General features: G+C 42.5%; 1 protein-coding gene across 9 annotated transcripts in view; it reads left to right on the top strand.

Moving 5' to 3' along the window:
- RAB28 (RAB28, member RAS oncogene family) overlaps positions 1 to 25078 on the top strand; it is a 110588-nt gene that overhangs the window by 36265 nt on the left and 49245 nt on the right. The window contains exon 5 of one of the 9 annotated variants that reach the window (XM_089777813.1): positions 14673 to 16748. The exons of the other annotated variants lie outside the window; for them this stretch is intronic. Coding sequence (XP_089633939.1) covers positions 14673 to 14968 — 296 coding nt within the window. The 3' untranslated portion in view covers positions 14969 to 16748. Of the gene's footprint in view, positions 1 to 14672; positions 16749 to 25078 lie in introns of those variants that run through there. 9 annotated transcript variants of the gene reach the window in all.

The raw sequence follows: 25078 nt of genomic DNA, 5'->3' as shown, positions 1-25078 counted from the left end.
CAGAAGCAAACCTTTAGGCAAGCAGGGTGACTTGACCTTGCATACTTTCCAGAAGATTAAACCACTCAGAAGTAAAAGAGACTGAAGAAATCCCAATGTTTAAGAGACAGTCCCTCCCTCTCTTGTCCCCCCTCCCCAGCTCACACCAATCTTTCTTTGAGAGAATTATACTAATAGTTAAATAAGAACTGGCTTTCTTATGAGTGCTTGTGTGAGTTGAGGTGCCTAAAGTTTTTCATGTGTTTTTGTTTTCCTCTTCTTACTTCTGGATTATATGTCTTCTCTGGGAAGCAGAGGAAAAGGACCTCACCCTGCAGATTAGAATGTTAGGAGCAGGAGACAGAAAAACATAATTTAGGGGACCCATCCTTCTATGAGAAAGCAGCATGGCTCTCTACAAAATATAGAGTGTCTTTTCTTCTAGTCTTCCATTTTCATGGATTTTTTCCTTCCTCCCCACTTCCTCCTTTGCTTTCCCACACCCAGTCTCAGAGGTCTTATCAGGCTAAGTTTGAGGGCATGTTTACATTACAAACTTAAGTTGACCTATGGTAGGTTGACTAATAGTCTCCTCAGTAATTATGTTGTGGTAGTTCATGTCCACTCTACTTCCCCCTTCTAGTAGTGGGGCTCATCATCACCAGGAATGCTTACACTGATTTAAGAATGGCAATGTAGGGATCCCTTAAACTCCATTCATCAGAAGAAGTGGGTTGTGCCCACAAAAGCTCATGATACCATCTATATTTTTTGTTAGTCTCTAAGGTGCTGCAAACACTATTTGTTGTTTTTAAAGTTTTTTTTTTTCCTATTACAGACTAACATGGCTAACCCTCTAAAACTTTTGAATGTAGGGAGCTAAGAAGCTGGGCTATCAAGGCTGTGCAGCTCCTTTCCTGGAGCCCAGCTGCCTCCTAGCTCCCTGCTGGGAGCACAGTAACTGCCCAGACTTGCAGTGAGCCAGGCTTCCAGTGGAGGAGTGGGGAACTGGGTGCCTTGGTACAGCTAGGCTTCCAGTGGAAAGCTGAGTGCCTTGGGGCAGCCAGGCTCCCAGCGGGGAGCCTAGTGTGTTGAGCTCAGGAAACAGTTTGGCTGGGTGTGGGCAAACTGGAGTCTGAGCAGCGTTGTGTCTCCAAGTGGGGAGCCCAGAGAGTAACTGGGCTGTAGCTGGAGTCTCCACCTATCCTCTGGTGATAGCTCAAGCTGTGAGCGGCTTTCTTGTGATTTTCATGGCTCTAGCCATGACAGCCAACAACTGATTATAACCCACAGCGTCTACATAGAGTTTGGGTTGCAGTTAGAGTTGCCAGGTGTCTGGTATTGACCCGGATAGTCCGGTATTTTCACCTCCTGTATGATTAAAAAAAAAAATCAGAAAATACCGGACACCTAAAATGTCCGGTATTTTCTGGTTTTTTTTCCCCTGCTAGGAGGTGAAAATACCGGACACCTGGCAACTCTACACACACTCAGCAACCGGGCCCAGTCCCTGAGCCCCCTCTCTCCCCGGGCCCTCGGACCCTCCCCTGCTTACCTGGTTCAGCAGGGAAGCTGTCTTCTGGCTTGATCAGGAAAATAAGATGGCCGCTGGCAAAAAGCTTCAATGGCCTTTTCTTAAAGGCACCATGTTGCTTTATTTTATTTTATTTTATTTTTTTTGCTTAATAGCTCTCGGGGTCCTTTTTTATTTTTGGCTCAACAACTTTGGTCTCCCCCCCTTTTTTTTTCTCAACAGAATTTTTTCCCCAGTGGTTTTTTTTTTTTTTTTTTTTTTTTTTTTGGGGTGGTGGTGGGAGGTTGGTATTTTTAGTTAAACCATCTGGCAACCCAAGTTGCTGTAGCTACCTGGATATGAGCCCCTTGCCTCTCATCAAGGTATAGTTATTATGTCGGTGTTGTAGGGTACTTGCATTGGTGTGAGCAAAGCTGTGGTGTATTCACTGACATAATTATGTTAATACAAGATGCCCAATTAATTATTGTAACCAGGGACCACCCAAATCTGGGTCCTGCATTTGTTGCCCCTCATTAATTAAATCAGTTGCCCAATCGTATCAGCACTTCTCAAAGTTTTCTTTACGTATTCAGTAAGCAATAAAATAAAATTTCACATGTATTTTGTGACAGCAAAATTAAATACTGAATTTGTTGTCAAATCTGCTATGACTGATAAAACAGACTTTCTGAAGCAGGAGTGTTAACAGCAGAAATAAAGAAATTGTTCAGTATAGGAATTGACTTTAGCAAAGTTTATATTGTGCTAAATATTAATCTGCACACCAGGGAATGGTGAGAGAAGCTCTGGTACTCAGCAAATATTTAAAAATAAAAAGCTGTGTTGTTTGACTTTACACTTTTACAATGATACTTTATATACTTGTAAAATACAGTATTATTACATTTTGTAAAATAAGTACATTTTGTTCAGTAAGGTCTTAGCTTTTTTTACGTTGTGATTTCACTTTCTAGCAATTCAATAAGGCACTGTAGACCTTCTAGTCATTAGCATGAGCTAGAGCGGTTCTACTGTATTTTATTTGACTGATGTTTTGTTTTATTTTACTCTGACTAGTTCTTTTATATTTTCTGTATCTGATCTATAAACAGACTCCTAAAGTGTCAAACCAACATTCTCTGTGGATATATTATAAACAAAAATTAACCCAGGCTGCATGGGAGCTACTCTCTTTTTGATTTATAGCTGCCTAGATAGTCTCAGGGCGGTGGTTATCTGTAAATTATATTGGGGGTAGGAATTATCAGGCACCAGTGTATGGTGGATGGATGAATGATTTCTACTCTTAGGGATATTAACCAGATACTCTCCCAATAAAGACTAATAACTCAGATTTTTAAACAGTCTTCATGACAGATGGGGGCATAGAGGAAAGTGCATCAACACTAATTAAGAATGTTGACTCTATGTTCACCTTACCTATGATTGATTGATCTTGGAGTGCTGTCTCTGAGCAGGAAATGAAGTTTTGTTATATTGTGAAGTTAAAGGTTATATTTTAGGGTACTCTTTAACCTGCATTCACACAAAACATAATCTTATTATCTGTCTTATCTGACCACAAAAAGAAAACATTTTCCAGTTCACATATGAATGTTTGGCTTTATGGTGTTTCTGTATTCGGGCTTTCCTGATCTGCTTTGGGACCAGTTATTGCCTCAGTTTCCCATTTGTTCCCAGCTAATCAAACTTCAAAATATAGGTGTTTCTCTGAAACCTTCCTCTTCTGGGACTTTGGCTTGTTTAATATAAAGTTTGAGTGACCATGAATCTTCCACCAACTTTTCAAGCTGGCTCCTGCTCCCTGCACATTTGTTGCTCCCCAGATCGTCTGACTGGGAACTAAGGAGAGTCTATGTGTGGAGCAGTTCACACAAACCTCCTGTTCATTTGAGTTTCTCCTGACCAAATTCAGCCTGGTCTTATAACCCACAGCAGGCCTTTTCTTAGGCCAGGTCTACAATGACCCAGTCTGTACCGATAAAGACTGGGATGCCAAAAACCCCACGTACCCCAGCCAGTGAGAACTATGCCAGCAAAACCCTCCAGTGTAGATGCAGCTATGGCAACAGAAGAGTGCTTCTGTTGGTGTTAGTAATGTTTCTTCTTTGAGAAGTGTCCCTGTGGATGTTCTACTGTAGGTGTTTTAGCGCCTTGCACTTATAATCAGAGATTTACAGCAGCAGTACACTGGTGGCAATGTATGTGCTGTGCCGTATCTACTACTTCCCCTGATTTTCATTAACCTATTATTTAAAAAAAGTCTTTTGGTTTTCTCTTTCTCTCCCCAGTAATTTCCCCTCACAGGATCTCCACTGTACTGGGCTCCCCTGATTTCAAAAGATCCCTCACTTGCAGGCTCTCCACTCCAGTTTGATGGCCATGCCCAGTGCATAGGGTGCTTTGGAAAAGCTCATGTCCCACAAAAATGCCCCAGTTGTGTAAAACTTTCAGCGAGGTCTCTTAAGGCATTGGACCTTCAATTAAAACTATTCCTCAGTCTCAGATCTTGTCTCCTCAAAACTCACCTACAGCGACCTCAGATCAGGATCCCTGTGCTCAGGACCCTCCAACTAAGAAAGACCATCAACAAAAAACAGTAATTGTTGCTGATGAGTGCTTTTATGAAGGGAAATCCTTCCCTGGCAAAGTCCAGCATGGCACCGTTAGCACCGTCCTCTTCAGACTGACTGGTGCTGATCACGTCTGGTACAGGCAGTCAAGACTGGGTAGAAATGGTGTTCCTAGTCTCTGTTTTCAGGGGCTGGAAATGGATGACAGGAGAGGGATCACTGTTTCTGTTCACTCCCTCGGGGGCATCTGATATTGGCCACTGTTGGAGGACAGGATACTGGACTAGATGGACCTTTGGTCTGACACAGTATGGTCGTTCTTATGTTCTAAGTCCTGAGTGTTTAAGGCTTGTAAGGCTCTTAGATTACTTAAAATCTAAGAACAAAATGGTCATTCCAGTGTCAAAGGAGCCAGCAGCACCAAAGGAACCTTCATTAGTACAGATGGTCACCAATCCGGTACCAACAGCAACAAGCTTCACCGTATTGCGCTTGCAACTTGGTGAGATCTCTAGTACCAGGCACTTGGCTTTTCAGTACCTATGCACCAGGGGTCTAGCAGACACCAACTATCTCTGCCTTGCCCTTTTCAAGATGAAGATGATGATGAGATCTTGTTCTCTCCCCATGATTCATCTCCCAAATATACAACACCACAGCCGCAAACACCTCAGATGCTAGTCTAGGTCTGGCAACAATTTCTATGGATGCCACCCATTACCCTCCCTACCACTTGGCCAGGTTGGGACTCAGGGGCCCTCTATAGTGCTCACCAATCTGCTGCTTCACAAGAAATTGCTCCACAGAAGAAAGAGCTCCCCACCCAGCTCCATTCGGACACACCTCAAAGGGACACCGAGAGCTTGGAGGATGCATAGGAGGATGACACTAAGCCTTCTACACACTGTCATCGTTAACCAGATAAGAATATCATGCCCCCATCTCCAACTATGGGAGACTATTTTAAATTGTTCAAAGACGTCTTTAAAAGAGTGGCAGATTCATTAGACATCTTTCTTGCAGAATTATCCAAAACACAGCATAATATTGACTGATATTCTTCAGGCCCCTCCTCCTTCAGAGAGAGCCTTACCAATAAATGAGGCCATAATGGAACCTGCAAGCCACCACATCCAACCCACTTTTTTCTAAGCAGACAGACTGAAAGTATTGTGTGCCAGTTAAAGGAGCTGAATTCTCCCCCCCTCCCACCCCAAATTCTCTAGTCATAGATGTGGTACATCATAAGGACAGGCAGATCTGATTCAAAACAACCCTCTATAACAAAGATTGGAAGAGATTGGATATCTTTGATAGGAAAGCATACTTGTCTGCCTCCTTGCAGTTCTGTATCATGAACTATTCTTCTCTGTTGGCAAAGTACACATACAAATAATTTGAGAAAATGAAGCCTTTTATTGATAAGTTCCCAGATTACAGCAAAGATGCATATAAGGCCAACATAGTAGAGAGATCACTTATAGCGCAAAGACAACTCTGCAAGCATCCCTTATCTTGGCTGACACTGCTGCAAGATCTGTAGGAACCGCTGTAGTTATGTACTGGATGTCCTGGCTTCACCTCTCGTGATTCTCTAAAGAGGTAATCAGAAGTAGAATATTTACCCTTTGAAGACCAGAAGCTGTTCCCAGAGAATACTGATGCCTCTATGCTTACATTAAAAAAATTCAGGGCAACTCTTAAGATGCCAGGCATGTGCGTCCCTCAGTCCAGGAAAAAACAAGAGTGGTGTTATACCCAGCGATTCTGCCCATCATGTTTATAGTCAACAGCAACTAACATGTGACCAGAGATGTAGGCAGAATCAGGAACAGCCTCCATCTTCTCAACCATCTACTTCCCATCAGTCATTTTGAGATCTTGCTCAATGGTTTGACAACCCCATATGCAATGAGAGTGCCAACGTCACCACAAATTTACTTTCCACCTTCTTTCATATTATCTAGGTTGGGAGCAAATTAAAGTGATATGTGAGTGCTACAAATAATATCAAAGGATTATGCCATTCCTTTCCTATCCACCCCTCCTACTCAACCTCCTTCCTCCTCCCATGAGATCCTGTTGGAGAAACAGCACCTGCTTCAACTAAGAGCCATAGAACATATTCCCGGGGAATGGGGTTTTACTCCAGATACTTTCTGACCCTGAAAAAGACCAGAGGATGGAGGCCCATCTTGGACTTGCACCATCTAAACAAGTTCCTAAAGAAGCAACGTTTCAAAATGGTTATTTTAGCAAACGTAATTACGATACGTCAAAAAGAGGGTTGGTTGTCATCCCTTGAACTATAGATGCTTATTTCTATATTGCAATTCACCTAGCACACACAAGATTTCTGTGCTTCAATCCACACAACCAACATTACCAATATTGAGTGTTACTGTTGGATCTGGCCATGGCTCCCAGATTTGTTTTTTTTTTTTTATTTTAGGTGCTATCAGTACTGTTAGCTCATCTATGGAAGTTAGGAATCATGATTTTCCCATATCCAGATGATTGTCTAATAACTGCTCTATCGCTGCAAAAAGCAATATGAAATACAAGTCTCGCACTCAATCTCTTCAATTCCCTGGGATTCCAAATAAACAAAAGTCTCATTTACCTCTACAAAACATCTGGAGTTTATCGGTGCTGTCCTAAACTGCATACATGTGTACACCAAACTCTCACAGTATCGCTTCCTGGCTCTTACTACCCTGGCCTCTACCATCATCAACAGTCCTCAAGAGTCAGTCAAACAATGCTTGCAGCTTCTCGGACATATGTCAGCAACAACTTACGTAGTAAAATTTGGCAGACTCCATATGTGTTGCCTCCAAGGATGGCTCTGGATCTGTTTTATCCCATACAAATATCATTTAGGCAAGTCCCTCAGTGTTCCAAACAAAGTAAAATGCTCCCTTGAATAGTGGCAAAAGCCACAAAATCTATGCACCAGGGTATCTTTCCAATGCTTAACATCCACCCTTTGCATCTCTGGAGGACTTGAAGGCACATCTCAACAACCCATACCATCCAAGGCAGATGGCTGCCTCATGAGACATTATCTCAAATCAATGTGCTTGAGTTCTATGCTGTCAGATGTGCAGATGAGCATTTCCTCCTCCTTATTCACAACAGATTGATCAAGATACTTACAAAGAACACAGCATGTATGTTCTACATGAACCACCAGCGAGGAGAACAATCATACCACCTGTGTGTAGAAGTCATCAACCTATGGCAATGGTGCATAAAGCATCAAATAGAAATTTCCACCACTTACTTGCTGGGACATCAAAATATGATAGTAGGCCACCCAAGCAGACGTTTTCATCACAAATGCGAATGGCAGATTCACCCTCAGGTCATCCAATACATATTCCAGGCCTGGGGCTATCCAAAAATAGACTTATTTGTGACTCAAAACAAATCAAAATGTCCGAAATATTGCTCCAGAGCCAGAACTAGGAATGAACTCCAGGGGGTCATTCTTTTTGTCAAGTGAAACTATCCCCGACATGTACGCCTTTCCCATTATTCAGCAGAGTTCTTCAAAAAATCATATGGGACAAGGCACAAGTAATATTAATTGCACCAACTTGGCCAAGACAGACATGGTATCCTTACCTGAATCAATTTGCTATGAAACCTCCCCTTCAACTCCCTTACACTCATCATCATACCTAAGATACAGGCAAAAGCCTTCATCCTGAGATTCTGCTCCAACACCTCAAAGCTTGGTAGCTAAAGGGCTAGATACATCTGATCTATCCTTCTATGAAGAAGTAAAGCAAATAATCCTTAACAGTTGTAAACCCAGCACCAGATGTACTTACTTACAAAATTGGCATCACTTTCTTATCTAGGCAGAATCTCAATCCATTTCTTTGCATTCTGAACTTCTCTATAAGATTTTAGACAATATGCTTTCTCTAAAAAAACAGGGCCTGCCAACGCTTTGATCAAAGTACACCTGGCCATAATCTCACATGAACATAAGATAGACAACTAAATGGCATTCATGCACAATGAAACTGTTTTTTAAAGGACTGAATAACATCTTCCTTCCAATAAAGCAATGAGCACCATTATGGGATCTCAACCTTGTTCTCAGGACCCTCACAAGGGGCCCTTTGAATCCATGATCACTGGCTCATTACTACCTCTATCAATGAAGGTTGCTTTCTTCATCACCATCACAATGGTCAAAGGAGTCAGTGAAATAGTTGCTCTTATGGTGGATTCTGCCTTATACGTTAGTCCTAAAAGACACAGTCATTCTTCTTTGAGTGATGTCCCCACAGGTGCTCCACTGTTGGTGATGGTAGTCCTTGGAGCCACAAATCAGATTTTTTGAAGCAATTATCAGTTGTCAGTTTTTTTTTTTTTTTTTTTTTGAAGCAGTTGTCAGCAAGTGTGAAAGGTACCTCATACCGTTTGTGCATTGGCTCCTCACGCATGTGGCCCGAACCCTTCTCGATTCCTCGTTTGCTGCCCTCGGTCGTGGACAAAGCTCATCTCTCGCCTCGGGGCGTTTCTCCATGTGCAGTTAGGTAGCATAGTTTGTTGTTTTCTTAGTTTAGAGTAGTTTATCATTCTGGTTACCTGTTTAAAAAAAATTTTTTTTTCATTGTGAGGGGAACTGCTGGGCAGTGGTGGTGCTCTGCCTGGGAAGACAGGCTGCTTGAGTTATTTCCCCCTCTACCCTTCTTGTTCTCTGTTTAACAAAAACAAAAACAAAACAAAAGTTAGAGAGAGGAAGGAAAAGGAAGGAAGGCAGCCACAGGCAGAGGACTGTCAATGATACCATGCCGAGCACACTGGGGTTCAAAAAGTGCCACTCCTGTTACAACCCTATACTGGTTTTGGATGGTCATGTATCCTGCATTTGGTGTCTCAGAGTAGCTCATGTACCCCAGAAATGTGAGTGCTGCTGTAGCCTGATGGCACGTGTTATAAAGGACAGGGAGCTTCAGCTCTGAATGATTTTATTTGAGAAGCGATTTTCTTCTTGGTGTCAACATGCACATGTCGATCCCCACACTGCTCCACTTCACTGTGTCCTTGAATATATTTTACATCTAAAGACTTGGGGTCTATCAGTTTCTTCCATCAAGTTGCATCTGGTAGCAATAATGGCCTTTCATGATGAGGTTGATGGATCATCTCTCTTTGCACACCCTACTATGAGGAGATTTCTCAGGGATCTCCTGAATCTCTAACCACTTCCTACAGGGTCCCAGAACCCTCATGGAGCTTGAATTTGATTCTCGATTGCCTTATGCGATCTCCCCCCACCCCCTTGAACCTATGGTGACATGCCCACTGCCTTTTCTTCTGTGATGAAGGTGTTGTTTTTGATCACCATAATCTCCACCAGGAGGGTCAGTGAGATAGGGGCTTTGATGGTCAACCCACCTTACACAGTCTTCTCAAAGGACAAAGTGACTTTATGGCCACATCCTACGTTTTTACCTAAAATTGGTACTTCATTCAACATCAATGAGCCCATAGTTTTGCCTGCTTTCTTTCCAAAGCCTCACGCATCCCCTGAGGGACACAATGCTTCATACTCTAGACATGCAATGGGCTTTGGCCTTTTACATAGGACTCATTTTTTCTGCAAATCTCCACATCTTTTTGTTTGTGTTGCGGAGCATTTGAGGGGTATGCTAATCTCGACCGAGCAGATTTCCAAATGGATATCGTCTTGCATAGCCTGCTGCTATTCCATCTGGAATAGGCCACTGACCTCTTCACCAAAAACACTCTCCACCCATGCAACTGCAACTTCTGCTGCTTTCTTGAACAATGTGCCCCTCAGAGACATCTACTGGCGGCCACTTGGTCATCTGACGGCACTTTTGCTAGGCATTATGCCATCATACCTCAGCTTGCAGCTCATACAGCACTGGCTGCCCTATCTTCAGCTGCCAAGCAGTGACTCAGAGTCCCACCATCCACACTGAGTGCTGCTTTGTAGTCACCAGCACCCATGGGGACATGACTTGAAGAAGAAAAGGAAGTTACTCACTCTGTGCTGTGACAACTGTTCTTTGTGAGCTGTGTTCCATGGGTACTCCATGACCCTCCTTCCCTCCTCTCTACTTGAAGACCTGGCTACTTGGACATATAGAAGGGACTGAAGGGGGAAGGGTTTGGGCTGCACATGAGGCACCAAGGCATGACTGGCACGAGGCCCCTTTCTCATATGTGCATCCCAACTGACAACTGCTTCAAAAGCTCCAATGTGTGGCTCCAGGGACTACCTGTCACCAACAGTGGAGCATCCCTAGGGGCAAACGTCTCAAAGAACAGTTATACAGGGTCTTTTCTAAGACCACACCTAAAATTCCTCCCCAAAGTTGTTTCTTCCACCTTAACCAACCATTCACCTGTGTTCTATACAAAACTTCATTCAGATGCCAGCGATGCTCATTTCCTTACCTTCAGTGTCTGCAGGGCACTAGCATTTTACTAGAAAGGACAAAACTTTCAGCAAATCTCCCAGACTTTTTCTCTGTAGCAGAGCATTTTGTAAGTCAAACCATATCTAATCAGAGACTAGCTCATCATGCACCCACTTCTTGTACTTGAAAAATGATATTCCTGCACCAGGCAAAATGCGAATACTCTCTTACCAGGGCAATGGCTATCCCTATAGCATTCCTAAACAATGTCCCAATTTCAGACATATGCAAAGCAGCAATATGGACTTTGATACACACATTTACTAAACATTATGACATACACAAATATACCAAACAGGACACACAGTTTGTCATGGCTATACTCTTTAATGTACATAGCCTCCAGAGCCCCTCCTTCCAGGCTAAGAAGTTACTGCTTAGTTGTCTCCTACAGTGGAACACCCACAGGGATGCTCCTTGTAGAAAAAGAGGTGATTATTCACCTGTGCAGTAACTGACATTCTTTTGAGATGGTTGTCCCTGTGGGTGCTCTCCAACCCTGCTTTGGAATCTGATGTAGTTCTCTGCTGTAGAGAATTACTGGAGGGATTGTTGATGACATGTCAGTTACTGCTCACAGCATTGCGAGATGGTACCACGTGCATGTTGCCATCCCAGATACTACTGCTGTAAATCTTCAGTTATAAGCTCAAATGCTGAAACATCTACAGTGGTAAACCCACAGGGATAGCCATCTCAAAGAACATCAGTTACTACCAGGTGCTTCTTTTCAGGGAGGTGGTATTACTGTACTGATGGAAAAAAGTCTTGTCTGCATATCATGTGTTTGCTCTATCTATCATCTATCTACCAGTGTTTATCACCAAAGCATGAATAATGTAGACAAGCCCCTATTCACTTGCTGCCATCGTATGACCCCTGGACTAAAAGAGAAACTAGTCAAAGGAGACTGAACCTGTGATTCCCTTAAAGGTTAAGCTTACTTGTTTATTTGACAAGTTGTGCAGATCTAGAATGCTTTAAATTTTGTTGAAATGCATCCTTACACAAACGCACAATTAATAAGCAAATCACACATTCCCTGCATGTTATTTTGTTTTGGTAATGAGTTAGCCTTTAACATCACATATGTAGTAGCCCAATCTCTGTGACACTGAAATGCTGGCTATTCCCTCTGGGGGGTGCTGTTGTCTTCCACCATGGCACTCAGCTGTGCCACTCAGCCGGGCTGCCGCGGGGGAGCAAGTGGCACAAACGGACGTTTGGGCCCCGTGCTCCCTGGCCGTGTACGTCCCCACCCTGTGGGGCCTGGCCGTGTACGTCACTGCCCCGCCCTCCCTTCACCTCCCGTCGTGGCGCTCGGCTGACTTCTGCACCACTCAGCTGGGGCACTGCGGGGAGCCCAAACGGCCGCTTGCTCCCCTGTGGCGGCCCGGCTGAGCAGCACAGAAGTCAGCCGAGCGCCATGGCAGGAGGCGAATGGGGATGGGGCGGTGACGTGAGGCGTGACGGTGGCTCCAGGCCCTGCCCCCTGGCTGTGAACATCACCGCCCCACCCCCCTTCGCCTCTCACAGTCGTGCTCAACTGACTTCTGCGCCGCTTAGCCAGGCTGCCGCATGGGAGCAAGTGGCGCAAGCGTCCATTTGGGCTCTGTGCTCCCCATGCAGCATGGGGAACGCGGAGCCCAAACGGTTGTCTGGGCTCCGCGGTCTCCTGAGTGAGAGGCAGGAGGTGGAGATGAGAAAGAGAGACAGAGAGAGAGGCAGGAGAAGGAGGAGAGCTGAGAGAGAGAGAGAGGGGAAGGCAGTAGGAGAAGAAGAGAGAGAGTGAGACGGAGCGAGAGACCAGAGGCTCAGGAGAGAAGACCGACGTGGAGGAGAGACTTGAAAATCCTATCTCGTGACAGGCTAATTGGCTAGTCTAAAAGAAACATTCGAGACAATGAATGAAAAAATTTCCAGTGAAAGTAGCTGTTTATGCAAAATTATAAAGTATTTGCAGCTCAACTTATGAATATATTCTTTGTTATGTTAAGGATGTGAGCAAATTAAAAACATATTTTTAAAACCAACTTCTTGAAATATGTTACCGAAAATGCATCAGAAGGAACACCTCAGTGGCCTGCTCCTGACCCTAATCTCTACTTGGTGCAACAAAGAGAAAGATGTTGAGGGACTGCTGGCTGACTGCCTTACCAAAGCTATCATAGGGACTACAACGGTTAGTTGCTGTTGCTGGCAGGGTGCAATATATAGAGATAATAGTTACCCTGATTTGAGCCACACCTTTTGGAGTGATTGGATGAAGCGCAGTCTGAACTTCAAGTTCATCCCTTCGTTAATTAGCCATGTATACAGCAGGCTATCATGTATCAGATAGAGGAAGTTGAGGGTATTGATGCATGGTTCTGTAATGTCTATATAGATATATTCCATGATCTGTGAAGTGGTAACAAGATAGGAAGAGGAGCATTTAGGATATATCAGATAACCTGGATGTGAGTATCAAAAGGGTAATTGGATCCTGGGCTTAATACCTATATGTTCATCTGTCTTTGCAAACATATCTGCTGTATCTGATCTCAAAGGGGAGATCAGGTTCTATGCATAGCCTCTATCCAGAGTCCTTCTTGAAGTTAGAATGGGAGACAATATCTGCTAAACCATCAAGTATACCAAACAGTGATTTCACTTACTTTTTAGTCCTTTCCAAGGTTGAAGATGATTCTAGGGTAGTTCGCTATGATGGCAGATCCCAGAGTTTTGGCAGTTCTTTGACTGTGGAGGCCCCATGATGTGGCAGCAGCCACAACAAGGAACAAAAGAACATAGGGAAGACCAAGACAAGACTAGCAGAACTCTTAAAAGTCACTGCTGAGATGCATTAACAGATTTAAGTGAAGAAGCTTGCACACTGCCCATCTGTGCTAAATTTCACTTCAGAATTTAAAAATAAATATATAGGCAGTAAAAAGAATGGAATTAAATGAGGCCCACTAGCAGACGACTACCATATTATAATTTTGTTTTCTTTCTGAGGACAGAAACTACAAACTTGATTTATTTTTTCCCCAGCTAAAATCTTTAGGTCAAAGTGTTTGTAGTGTTTTATTTGTGCATATGTTTTAGTTCCTCCAAAGAACAACAGAAATTAGATAAGTTCAAAATCTAACAAAATATTATTACTGTAAATGGGAGCTGAGAGAGTATTTTTGTAGCACTCACTGCAGTGTTAATAAATAAAAAAACCCATTATACCATACAATAATAGTTATGCTAAATGTAGAGACCATGCTATTAAAATTGCAAGTAGTAATAAATTATGTAAATTCAAAGGTTAAAAAGCTATAGGTATTGTATTTTTGTAATAATCTCTCTATATTTTAGAGTGTGTCTGTGTGTCTGTCTGCAAGTCCGTTTGTTCAAGAGCTCCTAAATGGTAAGAGCTAGGACCATCAAATTTCCTCTTCTCCTAATTTAAAGCAAAGTCAGGGTTTGGTTGTGCCAGGAGAACTAGGAGCCCTGGTAAAGGATCTTCTTTGAGAGAGATCCCTGTGAGTGCTCCACAGCAAGTGTTGGTTTGTTCCAGTGCTGTCGACCATAGTTTTCACAGCAGTGCTTGGGGGTGCTGCACCATGCTCAGCACCGATGGTGCATGGGTCCAGCACGTCACGACCGCACATGCGCAGCCTCCCTCCCTTCAGTTCCTTCTTACCATACCCAGCTTGAGACAGAGCTCAGCAGTGCTCTTTACTCATTGTAATTAATTCTGTAGATAAGTAGCTTGTTCCAGTTTTCCTTCTTCATTGACTTCCCATTTGATCCAAGTTCTTGCTCAACACCTCCTCCCTCCAAAAACAAACAAAACCCCCCCAAACTTTCCTCTCCAAAGTTTTTTCCCATTGTTGTTAGACTATCGAAGTTTCAGTTAACTGTTCAGGGTTCACCAAGTTTTAAACATTGTTCAAGCTGCAATGATGCCAGGCCCATATCTGATGGGCACTCTAAATGCATTAGGTGCCTGGGGAAATCCCATATCCGGCAGAATTGCCACCATTGTGCTAAACCGAAAGCACAAACCCACAGAGAGAGGATCTCTGCTCAAAATGATCATGCTGGAAAAATCCCAACTCCCAGTCTCTTTTGCAGGTCGGAGCAGAGAACTATTGGCAAGACACCTCAACAATCATCCACACCAGATGCCGGCACTGTGGTTACATTTGTTGGCACCAAAGCCACTGGCACTGGAGCATATATCAGCACTGATGAGGATACCAGCATCGGTACTGGCTATGGTGCAGACAACAATGGCACCGTTGACCCCAGCACCAAGGTACCTGCATCAGAGGGACTTACTCATCTCCTCCGCGTTCAATTCTCCTTTTCTTGGTACCAATACTAGACCTATAGCAGTACTGATACACCGCATGTCGGCTGTCGATTGATGATGATGATAGGGATATAACTTTTTCACCCCACTTGTCACCTGATACAGAGGTCTCCATTTCATCTGCTCATGCTAGTCTGAAACCCCCACTAGGCATGGATATCCCTCCATAGGGACCATATCTTTGGCTGCCACCACCCATGCCATACTCAACACATTGGCATTGCTGGAGCCAATGGGCCGACAACTATAGGAAAAAGCACACTAAGAAGTACACCATACAACCTGCTCCCTACCACCACGACAATCTACATCACCACAATGAATGGAAGACGAGGCACAGGAATCAGCAATTAGGACTGGATACACCACCTAATACCAACTCATCATCATCCCCCAATGAGGCAGTGATGCCACCACCAATGGCAGTGGACGATTTTACTACATTTTAAGACCCTTTTAAAAGAGTGGCAGCCAGTCTCAACATTGCCATGGAGGAAGTCATAGAGACTCAACACGAACTCGCCAACATCCTACAAACAGCCCCATTGGTGAAAATCGCCCTGCCCATAAAACTGGTGATCATGGACCTTGCAAAGATGATCTGGCAGACTTCAGCCACCATTCCGCTCACATGCAGACAGGCGGATAAAACTTAGTATGTCCCTCCTAAGGCTCCAAATTCCTTTTTACCCATCCACCCCTCAACTCTTTGGGTGGAGGAAGTGGCCCACCAGAGGAATAAACAGAAGCAAACTTGTTCTACCCTGGCTGATAGAGACAGTAAGAGATTAGACCTGTTTTGAAGGAAAGTATACATGTCATCCACTCTACAATTTAGAGTAGTGAACTATGTGGCATTACTCAGCAAATACGATTTTAACAACTATTACAAGTTTAACACTTTTATTGATGATATACCGGAGACAAAGAAACACCAATTTAAGGTGGTCATTGTGGAAGGCCACAGAATAGCTAAAACCGCTTTGCAAGCAGCTCTTGACGCTGTGGACATGGCTATAGGATCCACAGATACTGCAGTTGTCATGAGATGAGTCTAAGTGGTTCAACTCCGCAGTCTTTCCCTGTGAGATACAATCGACTGGGGAGGACCTCCCATTTGGGGGCGATAAACTTTTCCAATGAGGTCCTTCAGTCTATGAAAAACTCGAGAGCCACAGTTTGTTCTCTGGGAATACATACACCTGCAACCAGAAGAAGACAATACAGATATCAGCCATACCCCAGACCAAGGTACTCACAGTATACTTACCAGCACCAAAGGCAAATCATCACAGACAACAACAGCGTGGTTGCAATAGACAGCAATGTAGACGCATGCAAACAACTCCACAAACCAACCACGCTAGCAAAATAAGGAAATTTGAGGTTTCAGTCGAGGGACTAAAAACACTGTCACCCGCTTCTCCTCCTCCTCCTCCTCCTTCTCCATCATTTAATAATCATCTTCTGCCTTTTTACGCCGAATGGCAGTCTGTAACATCTGATAAATATGTTCTCCAAATGATATGATCAGGATATACCATCCCCTTTACCTCCATTCCTCCTCCCCAACCACCCACCCATCCCTCTTCAAGACCATTCTCATGATCTTATGCTGAGGCAGGAAGTCGAACACCTCCTTCAGTTGGGCACCGTAGAATCCGTCCCCCACGAATACAAAGGAAGAGGGTTTTACTCACATTACTTTCTCACACTGAAAAAGAATGGGGGTTGGTATCCAATTCTAGATCTCAGAGCCCTGAACAAATATGTAAAAAGGCAAAGATTTAAGATGGTTACACTAGCCACTATCATCCCACCACTAGAGTAAGGAAATTGTTTTTTGTCTTTCGACTTACAGGATGTTTATTTTCATGTAACGATTCATCCCGCTTACAGACACTTTCTCTGCTTTGTCCTAGGTACCAAACACTATTAGTATACGGTCCTGCCGTTTGGACTCTCCATGGCACTGAGAGTAGTCACCTAAGGAAGCAAGACCTTCTCATTTTTCCTTGCCTGGACGATTGCTTGATCAAAGCAAATTTCAAAATAGACTCACATTGCAGTCCCTCCCTGGTCAGAGTATGCTTCTACTGTCTGGGCCTGTTAATAAACAAGATGAAATCGGTGCTCACACCATTGCAGTCAATATAGTACATAGGAGCACAACTAAATGCAAAACCAACCATAGTGTCCCTAGCAGAGTAAGGGACCTAGTCAGCAAGGGTGTGTCTAGACTACATGCCTCCTTCGACGGAGGCATGTAGATTAGCCAGATCGGAAGAGGGAAATGAAGCCGCGATTAAAATAATCGCGGCTTCATTTAAATTTAAATGGCTGCCCCGATCTGCCGATCAGCTGTTTGTCGGCAGATCGGGGGAGTCTGGACGCGATGCCCCGACAAAGAAGCCTTTCTTCATCGACACAGGTAAGCCTGGTTTCACGAGGCTTACCTGTGTCGATGAAGAAAGGCTTCTTTGTCGGGGCATCGCGTCCAGACTCCCCCGATCTGCCAACAAACAGCTGATCGGCAGATCGGGGCAGCCATTTAAATTTAAATGAAGCCGCGATTATTTTAATCGCGGCTTCATTTCCCTCTTCCGATCTGGCTAATCTACATGCCTCCGTCGAAGGAGGCATGTAGTCTAGACACACCCCAAACTACTGGTCATACCTCAAGTCATGGCCCATGATTATCTTTAACTGTTGGGACACATGACATCATGTAATCCCATAGTACCAAACATGCACCATCTCATTCATTGCCTCCAGAGATGGCTCAGGACAATATACAAACCAAACATCCACTCCTTGACCAAGACTCTTTCCATCCCCATAATGGTGAAAGGTGAGCAAATCCCCAAAATCTGTGCACAGGGATTCCTTTCCTAGTTCCAGAACCCTCTGTCATCATCACTGCAGACGCTTCCTTCATGGGATGGGGAGCGCACATGGCAAATACAGCTCAAGGTCTTTGGTCCCAGCAGAAAGGAGCCTTCAGACTCACGTGCCACCGTTTTCTTCCAGCATTGTCGGGCAGACATGTTAGAGTCTAACCGACAACATTGCATGCATGTTTATATAAAACAGGCAGGATGGTGCATGCTCCCATGCTCTCTATACAGAGGCTGTTACCCTCTGGGACTTGTGTCTCAAACATGAGATTATTATAAGTGCCTTTTGTCTTCTGGACATTCTAAACACCGCCGCAGATGCTCTTAGCAGAGCCTTACTTCAAGAGCACAAGTGACAGATGAACGACAGAGTACTGTTAACAATCTTCCATCATTGGGGTTATCCTTTGATAGACCTTTTTGCCACAAGCAACAACAAAAAGTACTCCCTATTTTGCTCTAGAGCGGGTATATGCAAAGGATCTCTGGAAAGGGCTCTGATATTCAAAAGAAGCCACCTTCTGCTGTATGCCTTGCCCCCTGCATGCCCCTTCTCAACAAAATCATATACAAAATAAGAACGGACAGACAGCCATGGTTCCTTTTCAACAGGAAGGTTGCATTTCTCCCAATCAGTCTACCACAGAGTCCAGACCTGCTATACCAACCAGGGCTCCACATTCAGTATCACCACTTACCTAGGCTTTACTTCATAGCTTGGTACCTAGATGCTCTTGGGGTTAGAACTACAATGCTCTAAACAAGTACAGAATGTGCTAATACGTAGCAGAGCCAAATCTATTAAAAAAATGTACTCCCACAAATGGGAACAATTTGTCCACTGGGACACATCCCAAAGCATTCCACCTGAGGTGGCTCCATTACCTTCCATCCTTGAATATCTCCTCCACTTGAAACAATCACATCTCTCAGTTAGCTCTATCAAGGTTCATCTGGCAGAGATTACAACCTTCCACATCAAAATTGATCACACCACCATGTTTGTCCACCCAGTGACAAAATAGTTCTCAAGGGTCTCCAGGCTCTATACCCTGACTTAGCTCCTATGACTGAACTCTGAAATTTGCACTTGGTCCTCAACGCACTCACCAAATGACCTTTTGAACCCATGGCCACATGCTCCCTACTTTACTTATTGATGAAGTCTGCCTTCTTAATGGCCATTATCTTAGCCAGGTGTGTGGGAGAAATAGCAGCAATAATGGCCAACCCCCATATACCATATTTTTAAGGTTAAAGTAATCATCCGAACGCATCCCAAATTTCTGCCTAAGATAGGTTCTTCTTTTCATATAAATCAAACAATTCACCTTCCTATATTTTTTCCAAGCCTCATGCCAATCAGTTTGAAGCAAACATGCACACCCTTGATGTCCGTAGGGCACTATCCTTTTACATACATAGAACAAGATCCTTCAGATCATCACCAAAACTGTTTGTTTCACTAGCAGAATGTAATAAGGGAAAGGCAATATCTTCCTAGCCTAGAGGTTCTTTCATTGGATTTTGGACTGAAGACTCTGCTACAAACACAGCCAAATAATTCCACTTATTTCAATATGTGCTCATTCCACCAGAACTGTGACCACATCAATGGTTTATCTTCACAAGGTTCCCATTGCGGACATATGTGCAGCACCCATGTGGGCTTCTGATCAGACATTTGCCAAACATTATGCACTCTTTCAAGGCCCTCTATCAACAACCAAAGTGGCCAAGGCTGTGTTATCTACAGTATACTTACCAGATCCGAAGTCCCTGCCTCCATAGGACATATTGCTCTGTAGTCATCTTCTGTGGAGCATCCACAGGGATGTCTCTCTCAAAGAAGAGATTACTCATCTTAGCAATAACTGACGTTCTTCGAGATGAGCGTCGTTGTGAGTGCTCCACTACCCTCCTCTTCCTCCCCTATACTATCTTATACAGGCTGTATTTCTGTCTAGAGGAAGAACTAAAGAGAGAGAGGCCGCACATGTATGGTACCAATGCATGGGATCTGCATGCCGTGGGTGCTGTGCATGAGCGGCCTCTCCAGGCACTGCAGTGCAAATGCTAGTCGATGATGCTTGGACACACTGACATCTGCTGTGGAGCACTAACAGGGACGCTCATCTCTAATGCCAATTACCGCTAAGGTGAATAACTTCCTCTTTTCCATAACATGCAAAGGGAGGGGCTGCTGTTCAGAGGGATGCAATATGAGAGTGGACATATGAGAGCTATCCTGCAGTGACCAATGGGGGCAGCTGTACCATCAAGTCAGTGTCCAGCAGGGCTGGGGCTCTACCATCTTGCCTGTGAGCACACTGAGAAAGTAGTCCCTCTGCCCCAAACCTTTTTCTTCCCTCCCAACCTGGAGGAGGTGGGGGAAGGCCCCTGTGGCTGGAGGTAGGGGCTGCGTGGTGTGTGTGAGAAAAGTTCCCTTGGCATCTGGGCTGGAGAGGGGGAGACAGGCCCATTTTGGATGGTACCTCCTGCCTGAGCCCTCCTTACCCCCCAACTCTCACTCTTGCACCCCCAGTCTTCTACACTCCCTCCACACATCCCCAAGGCTCTGTCCTGAGTCCTGCACCCCCACACCACCAGCCCCTACCCTGAAGGACATGGGCAGCGCTGGATAAGTCTGCTGGTACACAAATAAAATACTTAATGATCACGTACTATTGCCATGGATTCTGTCTGTAGTTTATTTAGCAATGTGGACATACGTTTAATAAAAAAAAAGATGCTGCATAAGCCATCGTTCAGGCTGAATGTGCTTCTGTTTTTGGTTTCAGTAGAAATGTTTTTTCTGGCTGCGTCCTTCATACTTAGGTCTTCTTACAACAAATGGAAAGCCCTTAATTGTACCTCAGGGAATAGTTAATGTACAGTGGACATATGGTGGACAAAAGCTGAGTCTAGTAAATGAAATAAAATTATAAACAGAAAATGTGTGAATGTCTGCAGTCTGACAGCTATGGAAGATATTGTGCTGTCGGACTAGCTTATTTAAAATTAATTTGCAGTTCTATCCTATTAGTAGGTTAGTGTAATCATGAAGTTTAAAATACATCAACATAACTACTAGAAATGAATTTTATATCTGTTCTACTTAATTAAAAGAAAAGCACTAAACAGTTTCTCAAAGGCACAGAGCCTGCACGTTCATTCTTTCTAAATTTTTGTCTTCCCTACCATGTGACATAAATACAGTGTGATTTCACCAATGGAGATTAGACTTCTTGCATTTATGAAAAAAGTTATAACATTTGATTGGGGGCAGCTAATCAGCATTAACCCTGAACAGCTCTTGGTCTTTATGGATTCAAGCATTATATGTGGTTGAACTGCTCTAGCAAAAGGTTAAGTATTAATGGAAAATGTTCACAGCTCTTTTACTCAAAGAAAACATGTTACTTGTAAGTTTTCTTTTGATTTTACTTTTACAGTTACATTGAATGTCTTCATTCATTTAGCCATCCATAAAGCAAATATTGTTGCACATGCAGTGGATAATAAGTCTTTTTAGGACTACTTGTGTGGTATGTCACAGATCATTAACTGCAAGTAACCACCTGACTTGAGGGAAGTCTGGAAGCATCATTACAGTGAAATAAGCTTTTATTTCAGTATCACTGCAGCACATTGATTTGTAGGAATGTCTCCATTAGCTACTGTGGAAATATATTCTCATATATTATCAGTGAAGAAAGTTGATGATAGAAGATAACCAATGTTCAAGTGTGAAAAGGACGTTAATATCAGACTTTTAGGCCAATAGGAAAAAAGAGTATTTTTTTATTCAAGACCTGGATATCAGTCAGTAAATAATTGCCTTTGTAATTATTTCTTAACCAGTGGTTAAAAATAAAGACTTGTAATAAACTATGAGGAATGGTACAGTGTTTATGCATATACTGTAACTTCATCTGATTTGTGTACACTAAATGTCTGTTTCCTATCCCTCTTCTCCTCCCCGCTATGCCCACCGCATAGTAAAGAAAATTACCATCCTGTTCAGCAACAAAAAACACAGATTTGACATGACTGAAAAATGTAAGTGGGAGATAGTTACACTCATGTTTCAGAATACCAAACTTCTAGCAATTGCATTCAATTGCATCTAAGCTTACATGAAAGAACATCTCAAATAAAAATCTTAACTGTTTAAATATTTTAAGCATACTTCCAATAAGTGGCGATTTTGTGGCAATTAAAATTAAGGTAACACCTTTTTCTGTTATCTTGCTATAGTTTACTACCATTTTGCAAAGTAAAACACAATTAACTGTTATAGCCTTAAGGAGCACAAGACAGCAGAATGGCAACAAAGCTAAAAGAAAATTGGAATTTGTTTCTGTCAGCTGCAAAATATGAACTACCGTAAGTTGTGCAGATTCAGGAAGGGGGGAGAAAGTGGAGAAGGAATAAAAAAATTAAAAAGGTTGGTAATTTGAGTTTTGTATGAGTTTTTTTTTTTTAATGCAGAATTATATGAAATGGTTTACTTTTTAAAGAGAATTGCCATCACAAGCTCTGTATCAGTTAGTATGTATGTCACCAATGAGATATAGTGTGATTTATTATATAAACTTTTATTTGCTCCAGTGTGATATTTGTCCCTACTGTACACTACAAATTTTTAAATAATCTTATCATTTCAGGGTAAACTAACCTTTACAGTAAACATTTTTCAGGGTATGTTTTGAACTCTTCAAAATTTTTCTTGATTTTCTTTTACATATATTTTGTTACATGAATTGATAAGGGGCAAATTGCAGTTCATTTTTTTTACATTCTCAACGTACATGCATATCTGGTTTATTTTGTGCTTTCAGTTGCTAAGAGCCAAATTGTATAGGCAAATAGTAAATGTATTTTTGTTTTGATTTCTTTTCTTTAAAAGTGATAGACAAATCTCTCTCTCTAAATAAATAAATAAATAAATTAAATAAAAAAAGGGTGAACATTATTGTTCCAACCTTGAAATTTGGATCTGTATGGAGTCTCTTTGAGACTTGAACAGATCCAATTGTGGATCGGAACCTAGAGTTGTAGAGTTAAGCTTTCAATTCAGGAGCTGCACCATGTTACAATAATTCTTTGTTCCTTGTGTGTCTTACGGACCAATCTTTGATCCCTCTTACTTCAGTATACAGATTACGTGGTGTATAGTAGGGGTTCTAATGCAGGAAAAGGGGGAGGTTGTGGTGATGGTGAGTATTGGTATAGTTCCACACTCTGCTCCATCCACAGTGTACACCAAGATGAGACCTCAGTCTCAATATAGTGTGCATAACTTCAAAGTGTGATCATGAGTTCTTTTCTAAACTTTGCCTGGTTCCTCCTTGGTTGCTCTTGAATGAATCCCCTGGGTTTAATGAGTTTGGATCTCTTTGAGTGAGACTTTCATGCCCTAGTGAGTTCTCCATGTGTTGTGGGATGGGATTCTGCATAGGGGAGGCTCTGAGGCTCAGATGCGAACAAGAACTCCTCCTATCTTCTGCCTTGTTATATCACATGCCAGATGGAAGGGAAAAAGTAAGTAGTGCTGCTTGTGAATCAAACAAGAAAATATACTACTCTAGATTTTGCTAATCTCTGTAATATCATCCCTCTTCTCTTTTAACACTGCACTGAGATGATCGTGTCTTTTCACATCTCTCTGCTATTATTTCAGGATTACAAGCAGACAGTCTTATATCAGTTATGGTTTCTTTATATTTTTGAGGACATTTTCCCAATCTGAAGGGCTGGAAACTATTTTTTTTAAAGAGGGAGCTGAGATTCTTTAGTTCATGATAATCTCAAAAATAAATACCATTTCACCAAAGCTTCACAAGCTGGGCAAGTTTGATCTCTGGTGTGTAATGAATGAGGAAAAGGTCTGACTCTAATTTAAAATAATCTATTAAAACAGAAAAGAGGAACCATGCACATAGTGAAATTCCTGTTCCTTGAAGTATTAAAATATACTTTCTATATTGAAATTTCTTTATTTCTACAATTTGTTAATATATTTCTATATGTTTGGAAAATGTTACCTTATATATTTTTGGTTCTTGCGACTTTGAGTGCTCTTTGTCACATTTATGGTAAAATTCCTATTGGATATAAGTGATACTTAAACTTTGTGGTGGTCCTCTGCATGAGAGATTTCACCCTTGTTTCATGCTATTTCATATGAGAAGTAACCAGCCTGCCTCCTTCATTGTTGAGAGACTGTGATATACAGTAAACAGTCATCTGTTGTTCATTGCACAGCTTGGCCTTGTTCTCTGCATAGTTGTTGAGCTACCAATCTGAAAGACAATTTTTTTTAATCTTCATTATAGAGGTGTTAATTTGGAATAAAACCAGAGACTTAAATTACTTTAGATTACACTGATGTAATTAACAGAATTTGGCTCAGAATGATCCTTTGGATTCTTGACTCATGCTTCACATAGCCCTAGCTCATTTGCTGGGCATCATCCAATCTGTGTACCGAATGAGGCACAACTAATCCAATAATAGCATGTGGTGATGATACCTTTTGTAATAGGTATATACGTAAGGGGACAGAACTTTTGTTACTATTGCTGCTTTCTGAACGTTGGGTGTTCAACACTTCAACTTAAACATTCCTATTTGTATTAAATTATTACTTGGAAGCAAAAACCAAGATTGCTGCCTCATTGTGCTTGGTGCTATATAAACATGGGATAACAGTCCTTCCTAGTTTGAAAGAACATTACAATCTAAAGAGACTAGAAAGCTAAAAATGAGAGAAGACAGTCACAGTGAGATGAAATGATTTGCGGAAGGATTGCTTGTAGAAAAAGTAGTATGTTATCATGGAAATAAAGATTGTATCATAATACATATGCGGAAGGAGGTTGAATTAAGATTCCATGGGCAAACTTAATTTTGGCAATTTTAACTGTCACATTCCTTAACTTTTGAGTGCTCGAGTTTTCAACCTTAATTTTCTTTTAGTTTATTTATTTCCTTATGCATCTGATTGCCAGGGGCCTTTTTTTTTTTTCCTTTATCCTCTGCAGGATGGAGTGTGAATTGCCTGCTAGGATTAGCTGAGGATATCCCACGTAATCATTGCAGGGTCCTTGTGTGCTTTGGTCTCCCCTGCTCTATGCCTATGGCTCATAACAGTTTAGTCTCTTGAGGACTGAAACCCTTTAGTGTACCTCAAGTCAGTGGGCTCAGGGTAGGGGTACCCAGGTGAACTTTAATGATCTGTGATATACAGGAGGCCATGCTTT

The sequence above is a fragment of the Pelodiscus sinensis genome, chromosome 4 (genome assembly GCF_052426305.1).
Source record: "Pelodiscus sinensis isolate ZL-2025 chromosome 4, ASM5242630v1, whole genome shotgun sequence".
In the NCBI taxonomy this organism is placed as follows: Eukaryota; Metazoa; Chordata; order Testudines; family Trionychidae; genus Pelodiscus; species Pelodiscus sinensis.
The sequence above is the reverse complement of the archived record's forward strand: the minus strand, read 5'-3'. Positions and strand labels throughout refer to the sequence as shown.